Source organism: Populus alba, chromosome 18, assembly GCF_005239225.2.
Source record: "Populus alba chromosome 18, ASM523922v2, whole genome shotgun sequence".
In the NCBI taxonomy this organism is placed as follows: Eukaryota; Viridiplantae; Streptophyta; class Magnoliopsida; order Malpighiales; family Salicaceae; genus Populus; species Populus alba.
This window is the reverse complement of record NC_133301.1, coordinates 5,306,136-5,314,967: the sequence shown is the minus strand read 5'-3', so window position 1 is coordinate 5,314,967 and position 8,832 is coordinate 5,306,136. Positions and strand designations below refer to the sequence as shown.

Below are 8,832 nucleotides of genomic sequence, written 5' to 3'. Positions count from 1 at the left end.
CTACATAATAGTCATTAATTATTTGAATAAAATTTGAAACCCTTTTTAAATTTCATTCCATCTTCAACAAGGATTTCTCTATCAATATTATTTGATAACAAATGAAATATATTTTTTAATTCACTTAGATGATGAATCTTCTCTTGATCACTCAAGTACCTTCATATGGTTTATATTATACCTAATATTTGTCTTTTTGTTATCTCAATTAAGATAATATGTAATAAAATTAAAACATAACATTATCTATATAAGATAACGTAATTATCTCAAGTCTAAGGATCACTTACATAACCGTTACTTGAGTTTTTTCATAGACATAGGTGATCTATTCATATGAAAATCTCAGGCATGTTAGTTTAGTATACATATCTTATGACAATCATTTACATATTAGTTCTATGTATTTTTTATATACCAGTTTATGAGAATAAATTACTTCTTTTCATAAAAAGAAAAAAGAACATAATATGTATTAGTTTCTATTGTTCTAACGAATGTCTAGTATTTAAGAGAATATCGGTGATAAACATTTTAGAAATAATGCTTTGATATAATAAAAATCACATAATTATAACTTTATAATTTTCTTTCCATAACATTTTTGTCTTACGAATTTTATTTTTATTGTAGAATTTTTAATTTAATATTATATGAATATTGTAGATAAATTAAGTTTTTATTAATAATAAATATATATTTATGTATATTTAACTGATTAGTTGGAGAACATATTAAACTAACTAGAGTTTTGATATGGACATAAGGGTATAACTTGTACCAAAACTTAGTTTTCTATTTTCTTGTAACAATTTGGTTGTTTTCCTATCAATCTCCTTCTTTATAAGTTTGTTTTTAAATTAATTTAAATTGCGTGGTTTTCTTTTTAAACTCTATTTTGGTAACAACAATGAATCAAAGGTTGCCACAGTGGCACTCAAATCTTTATTTCTTCTGTCAAGAAAGTTGTGTTGCTTTAATTATTGTGTATCAATGAATAAATTCTTCTTATTTCCAGTCTAAGATTACATAAATAATATGTCTTTTCATGCCAATTTATATTCGACAACAGTTTCAAAAAAAACACATTTTAACCAAACACTTTGGAAGAACTTTTCATTCAGCAACAAATGCAAACCAAAACAAAGCTCTTCTTCTACGTATATTCTCTTAAAACACCTCTCTTTCTTTGTAGCGTGGTGTCTGGTTGGAGTTATTTTTTTAAAATATTTTTTTATTAAAAAATATATTAAAATAATATAAATTTTTTCTTTTAAAAAAATTATTTTTAACACTAGCATGTTAAAATGATTAAAAAACACCAAAAAAAATATTAACTTGAAACAAAGACATTTTTTTTTTAGTTTTTTTTAAAAGTTGTTTTGAAACGCAAAAACAAACATGATAATATGATTGGAAATGCGGTAAACATCATGTTCCCTCAAATTTTAAATTTTTTTTGTTAAATTTTTTTTATATATATTTTCAAATCGTTTTAATATGCTGATAAAAAAATTTAAAAAAATAAAAAAAAATTATTTTTATATATTTTTAAGTGAAAAATACTTTAAACCATAATAGTTATCACAATCTCAAATAGCTGATAAACCGACCATGAACTAGCATCTTAGACACACCAAACTACATGCACTAATTAAGTTGTGTATTATATTAGATTTTTCCTAAGGCTATTGAATATTATCGATATTATTCATAACACTTTATAAGTAACTTCAACACAAAGTTTAAAATAATATTAAATAAAATGTGTACAAATCCTTCTAAACAAGAGTTTGACATTTTATATAAGTTGCTGATAGAGACTAATAATGCAATTAAAACATGATTAAAAGTTAAACTAAAATAAAAAGGTATTATCATATGATTATGGTGATTGTTATTATGGAAATATAACTATGAATTTGTCAGAGATTTTTAATAATGTTTTTAAAATTATACATGACTTGTTTGTTTTGGTTATAATGCTAATAATGTTTTTTTTAGATATAATAAATATTTTATGAAGTATAACGAAAAATTAAAGAAATTTTTTTTTAGTCATGATGTAATGATGTATTATGCTCTTCAAAAATTCCAGTTAAAATATTTGCTGATGCGGAAACTTCTACTTAATTATTTCTTTGCGCGAATTATTTTACTTCAAAAATTGTCTGACTTCGGGAAGTTACCAAAGCACTCCGTATTAAACTAGAAATAAATGGTAATCAAATCGTTGACAATTGACGTGATAGCCACCTTGCCGTGTCTCAGTTTTAAACCTGTTTTTGGATTTATAAATATGCAAATTGCAACTGAATAATGAATTTAGCGACGGAAAGACCTTGAAACATAGTTTTTAAATCCGATTTGGATTAAGGTTTGAGTTTTAAATTTTAACTGAGTTATTGAGTTATTTTAATTAATGTTTTTTAATAAATTAAAATAATATTATTTTAGTAAAAAAAAATTAACGGGTTGTAATTGAATTTTTGACCGAATCTTACCGAATAATCTGGTCAACCTGACGGACTAGCAGGTTCACACCAGGTTTTTTCTCCACTGTTTTTTCTTCAACTCGGTCCAATTTTAGCCTCGAATCGGCTGGATCCTAGATCAACTCGCCGGGCTGAGCTGGATTTCAAAACTATAATTTGAAAATATAATTTTTTTTTCTGGAATTATTCAGAAATAACTTGTGGGATAACATAAAATTATTTTTCATTCAATTTCTTTTAATTTTTTAATAAGGAAGATAAAAAAATATATTAATTTATAAAGAAAAAAAACCTTTTTTTACCAAAAAAAAAAAGAAATACAATAAAATTCTAATCATTTTTCAAGAAAAATCGAAACCATAATTTATATATATCATCTTAACATTTTATATTACAATAACTTAATTGTAGATCATTGATTTTATTTTATTTAGATTTAAAATCATCATAAAAACTTTATATTACTCACTGAAAAATATATGTATATTAAAAATTAAATTTATAATGCTAACCAAACATGAAGAAATTACACCGTGCCTCAGTTTTAAACCTGTTTTTGGATTTATAAATATGCAAATTGCAACTATAGAATAAAATTTCTTTTTTGGAATTATTCGGAAATAACTTGTGGGATAACATAAAATTATTTTTCATTCAGTTTCTTTTAGTTTTTTTGAATAAGGAAAATAAAAATATGTTCATCTATAAAGAAAAATAAACTTTTTTTTTTTTTACCAAAATAAGGAATACAATAAAATTCTAATCATTTTTCATAAAAATCCAAACCATAATTTATATATATCATCTTAATATTTTATATTTGCAATAACTTAATTTTAGATTATTGATTTTATTTTATTTAAATTTAAAATCATAATAAAAACTTTATATTATTCTCTGAAAAATATATTTATATTAAATATTAAATATTAAATTTATAATGCTAACTAAATATGAAGAAATTACATTGTTAAGAATGCCTGTATATAAAAAAATATATTGTTTATGTTTTTTTCATTTGAAAAATAATGAAAATTTTATAAAGAAGAACTCTGGAGAGTTTTGAAGATATGTTTTTTTTAAGCCAGGAATAAATTCAAATAACTATTTTCTCAGTTTTCTAAATAAAAAGATATTATATTTAATTTTTTTCTTTTTCTAGACTTCAATTTAAAAAAAAAAACAATAAAGTATTAGTTTATTACATGACTTTCTCTGACGTGTGAGCAATGATTGTTGGAGGAACAAACAATACTTTATTGTGATGAGCACATCATGGTGAAGTTATTCTGCCTCCCGAGGAGATGCATTCCAAAACCAACACGGCACGATGCAAAAATACTCCCCATATTCTGATAAGCTGATATCAGAATATATTATCAAAATCACGGTGGGAGATAATTTTTAATATGTTATCAAAAGATCATTTTAATATACTATATTAAAAATAATTTTTAAAAATAAAAAATATTATTTTAATATATTTTTAAACAAAAAAATACTTTAAACTAGCTTAAAAAGCATCTTAAAAAGTAGCACTATCACTACTTTCTCATGATTCCTGGTGGTAAAATTATAAGAGTTTGTGGACGAAGGCGTGATCTTCGTCATAATTGGAGGACTGATATGGAGTTGTCCAGAACCGGAAAGGAAAAAATAACCCAGGATTAATTTAGTAATGGCGGTAATAATATATAACGCTCTGAAAATAATTAATGAAGAGAGGAGGGAGAAAGAGATTAAAAAAAAGAAAGTGACAGAGATGGGGAGAGTTACAAAAAGTGTCGACATAATCGTGCTCATTCTCTACCATAAAGTGGCAACTGTAGAAGCCACCTCTTTGCATTCCCTTGGCTGTCGTCAAACAATGTCGACACTCTCTCATAATCCCCAGGAAAATATTCCCACTCCCGCTATCTTCCTACCTATTTCTGCAATCCCACAGTGGCGCTACACGCAGGATAAGACTTTTCCTATACCCTTTCTCTCTTTATGATCGCGTCCTCTGCTGCTTTTCTCTTTTAATATTTGGAATTTGGGTTTCCCCGTCAATTTTTCAACCTCCTTATTTATACTCCCCATATTCTCTTACCAAATTCCCATGTTATTCATCGAGGTTGGTAGCTAATATATTTTCCTTTTCTCTTACAAAATACTTGATGGTTTTGTTGATTTTGGCTTCTTGGGATTTGTAACAGGGTCTTTGGGAATTGCTTTACCTGGATCATTTCCAATCACAAGCTCAAGCCTTTTCTGGTAATTTCTCGTGATTCTAGATTCTAACACTCGGGTTGGTTTTTCTTTTTCATGTTCAAGCAAGCAAGGCAGAATTTTGGGTCTTGGGTTTTGTTTATTTATGTCAATATTGTTATGCAGTGTTAATTTCTTGTGTTGTATCCTTAATTGAACCCAATCCTCTGTCTTAGCACTCCGAAATTGTGAAAGATGCTTAGCTGAAACCTCCACTATTCTTTTCATTCAAAGATAATGCCTTTTGTATTAGTGCTATTTGTTGTGTTGTAGATCTATAATTGAGTGGAGTTTTCTGTTTCATGACTTCAAAATTTAACCTTCACATTGATTGTTGCCAATTTAACTCAAAGCTAACTTATTTTTATTTTGATTTTATAACGCAGGCGTTTTATTTGAAGCAATCTCTAAATCAATGTCAAATTCTAGCTGTGGATCCTCCGAACTGGAAATCTGCAGAGACCACTCGTCAGCACTCATTCTCAAACTCATTGCCATAGCTTCAATTCTCTTCGGTGGCATAATTGGCATTGCAATACCGATAATCGGAAAGCACCGCCACTTCCTCAAGACCGATGGTAGCCTCTTTGTGGCTGCAAAGGCTTTTGCAGCAGGCGTAATTTTAGCCACCGGTTTTGTTCACATGCTATCAGCCGCGTCCGAGGCCCTTTCGGATCCTTGCTTACCTGAATACCCGTGGAAGAAGTTCCCATTTTCAGGGTTTTTTGCTATGATGGCTTCTCTGCTAACTCTGCTTCTTGATTTTGTTGGGACCCAATATTATGAAAGGAAGCAAGGGTTGAACAAGGCTAGCGAGGAGCAAGTTCGAGTCGGGTCGGTGGATGCGAATCCGGGTCATGAATCAGGTATCATACCCATTGTAGAAGTTAAAGAGTTGAATGGGTCTAGTGGGAAGGTGTTTGGTGAAGAGGAGCATGGTGGGATGCACATTGTGGGGATGCATGCGCACGCAGCACACCATAGACATAACCATTCTCATGGGCAGGATGGTTGTGATGGGCTTGTCAGCAGTCGTGACCATGGGCATGCGCATGGATCTGGGCACGAGCACGGTCATGAGCATGGAGAGGGTGACGAGGAAAGTGGTTTGAGGCACGTTGTCGTTTCACAGGTAAGCATGTGGTTTCTTTTCTTTCTTTTCCCCTTTTTTCACGGTTGCTGTACCTGCCTGCGGTGGCCGCTGCTGTGTAAATTAGCTACCCTAGGTGCGAGTGTTTAGGTGTAGTTTTCTTTTAAAAAACAATTATTTAGTATATAAACCTTCATCATAAATTTTACTAAATACATATCTAAATTTAACTACCAATATCTAACTATGTTTTTTTTTTTTTTAATTTATTTTTTTAAATCATAATTATAAAATCCACTTCAAAAACAAACACTCTAATCACAGTCTCAAGGATAGTTTTGAGTTTATGTTACTGTAGGAAGTGATTATACTCAATGCTGTGGGACCCACAAGGAATGGTCAACGATGTAATTTAGGCGGCTTGTGTATTTATTGCTTGGTAAATCTGCTGGCAATAATTAGGGTAAAGTAGTCGCAAATTGCAAGGATTGTTGTTGAATTTGATATTTTTATTTTGTTTATGGTCTATAGTGTTTGGTTGGCACTGACCTGATTAGTGGAAAGTACTTGCACGGCTAGTTCAGCCCGACGTTTTCATGTCTAATCAAGTGTCCATTTGTCCACGTTGCGTCTGGCTCCAAAAAAAGTAGTTTGCCAGACAAACGTATAGTGTGTTGTTTTTGATGGTCGGTAAGGCACTTTGGTTGGTAAGGAACTTTCTTCTTGCCGACAGTGAGCTTGATGTTTTTTGTTTTGATTTGCAGATATTGGAACTTGGGATTCTCTCCCATTCTGTGATCATTGGGTTATCCCTAGGAGTTTCACAGAGTCCGTGTACCATAAGGCCGTTGATTGCTGCGTTATCGTTTCACCAGTTTTTTGAAGGATTTGCGCTTGGAGGCTGCATATCCCAGGCACAGTTTAAGACTCTGTCGACTACAATAATGGCATGTTTTTTTGCCATTACAACCCCTGCGGGAATCGGCATTGGGACAGCCATTTCTTCATTTTACAATCCGAACAGCCCAAGAGCATTAGCCGCTGAAGGCATCCTAGATTCTCTGTCGGCCGGGATTCTTGTTTACATGGCTTTAGTGGACCTAATTGCTGCTGATTTTCTTAGTAAGAGGATGAGCTGCAATTTCAGACTTCAAGTGGTGTCTTATTGCATGCTTTTCCTCGGGGCTGGATTGATGTCTTCACTAGCAGTCTGGGCTTGAGCTTATTGGTTTTAGATGAACTGTGTAGTTTCTCTCGTTTTGGCCCTTCTTGGTGTTCACTTCAGAGCAGAATGTGCAAGAATTACGTGTCCATCGATTATTTGATTGCTTTTAGGAAAAATACAAGAAGATATAGGGAGAAAAGAACCAGAAGCTATAGCCCTTGTTTTTCAGATTCATGAAATCATATGTACTACAACGGAGAAAAAAAGAGAGAGATCAAGCGGCGATTCCACCAGCTGTTGGTGAACAAATTCATAGATAACCAAAGCTGGCGTCTGTCTTGTAACGTGTTCTTTTGTACGCACTTTGCCAAGCTGAAAGCAAATACATGGCAAGACTATCCTTGGCCTTTGTTGTTGTCAAACCTACAATGATGAGGTCCTGTAATGGAGTTAAAGAAGCTACTATCTACCTGCCTAGTGGACCAGAATTTTAATAGCCTAACTTCCACTTGTAAAAGAGCACGACTAGGCTGGGTTGCTGCTTTAACTGCACCAGAAATTTTGCCATCAGTGTAGCAATTCCGTTTTGACTATAAGAAGAGCTAAAGACAAGATTACCCAGCTTAATGTAGCTCAGGAATGAGGATTAGATTAGGAGGGATCTCACTATAGGATGGAATTAGGTGATTGAGGTGAGCTGTGCTGTGGGCAGTAGAAAAAAATATTTAAATGTTTATTAATGCTTTTTTTTCTAGAGGAAAAATAATATAATAAATTGTGTAAGGGTTTGCTTAATGTAAAGCGGTTGATTTTACTAGTTTAAAAATAATTTAAACAACCTGTAAAAATAATATTTAATTAAATAAAATTTTATGATTATATAATTTTTTAGTATTAAAATAATAATATATTGAATTGATCTAGAATAATCCGGGTTGACGTGTTAAATTCATGACTTGATTATGATAACTTTATAGAAAATAAATCAAAATAAATTATAAAATCTAATTCCCAATTAATTCAATATTGAAGGATGAAAATGAAAAAAAAATCAATTAAAAAAACTTAAAAAAAGACCCTAGTTAACATGTCAAACTTACAACCCATGTCATAATATTTAGATAACTTTATAAAAAATAAATTAAAATAAATTATAAATTTCAATCCCAAATTAGCCTGATGATGATATTGAAAAAGAAATCAATTGAAAAAAGAGCATAAAAAAACTTAAGTTAATCCACAAAACTCATAACCCAGGTCATCAGACCGAGACAACCTTTTATAAAAAAAATAAAATAAAAAATAATCTAATTTAACCCGAGTTAACCTATCAATTCCGTGATTTTGGTCTTGAGACTGACTAAGATAATCTCATAAAGAGAGAGTCAAAATAAATTATAAAACTTGATTCTCAATTGCCTCTGTCAGATCTAATATTGAACGATGAAATTTGTAAGAATTTTAATTAAAAAAAATAACATAAAAAGTAAGCTAAGTCAACCTAAGTTAATCTTTAAGCATTATTCCCATGTTATAAGACCATGATAACCTAATGAAAAACAAACTGAAATAAATTATGAAGTTTAATTCCTAATCAAACACAATATTAATTTATGAAATTGAAAAAAAAAGAGAAAAAATAAGTTAATTGGGTTAACCTGTGATCTAGGTCATAAGATAAGGACAACACAATAAAAAGTAAGTCCAATATTAAAAGACTCGTGAATTGAATCATGAGACCGATATAACATTTTAGAAAAAAAAAAACATGATTTAACAAGGATTAAAATGTCAAAACTCGTGACCTTGATTGTGAGACCAATATATTCTAT

At 30.4% G+C, this 8,832-nt stretch overlaps 1 protein-coding gene across 1 annotated transcript; it reads left to right on the top strand.

Moving 5' to 3' along the window:
• Positions 1–4,316: 4,316 nt before the first annotated feature.
• On the top strand, positions 4,317–7,422 carry LOC118046006 (zinc transporter 4, chloroplastic). The gene is made up of 4 exons (XM_035054756.2): positions 4,317–4,611; positions 4,694–4,751; positions 5,132–5,877; positions 6,600–7,422. Exons 1-4 carry the CDS (start codon positions 4,597–4,599, stop codon positions 7,053–7,055), a joined length of 1,275 nt encoding a protein of 424 aa, XP_034910647.1. The 5' UTR covers positions 4,317–4,596; the 3' UTR covers positions 7,056–7,422.
• The last annotated feature ends 1,410 nt before the right edge of the window (positions 7,423–8,832 follow it).

Excerpts from the sequence above, each read along its gene's own strand:
- LOC118046006 (XM_035054756.2), top strand. Across the intron at positions 4,752-5,131 it reads ACAAGCTCAAGCCTTTTCTG|GCGTTTTATTTGAAGCAATC; the intron begins GTAATTTCTCGT and ends TTTATAACGCAG. Across the intron at positions 5,878-6,599 it reads GGCACGTTGTCGTTTCACAG|ATATTGGAACTTGGGATTCT; the intron begins GTAAGCATGTGG and ends TTTGATTTGCAG.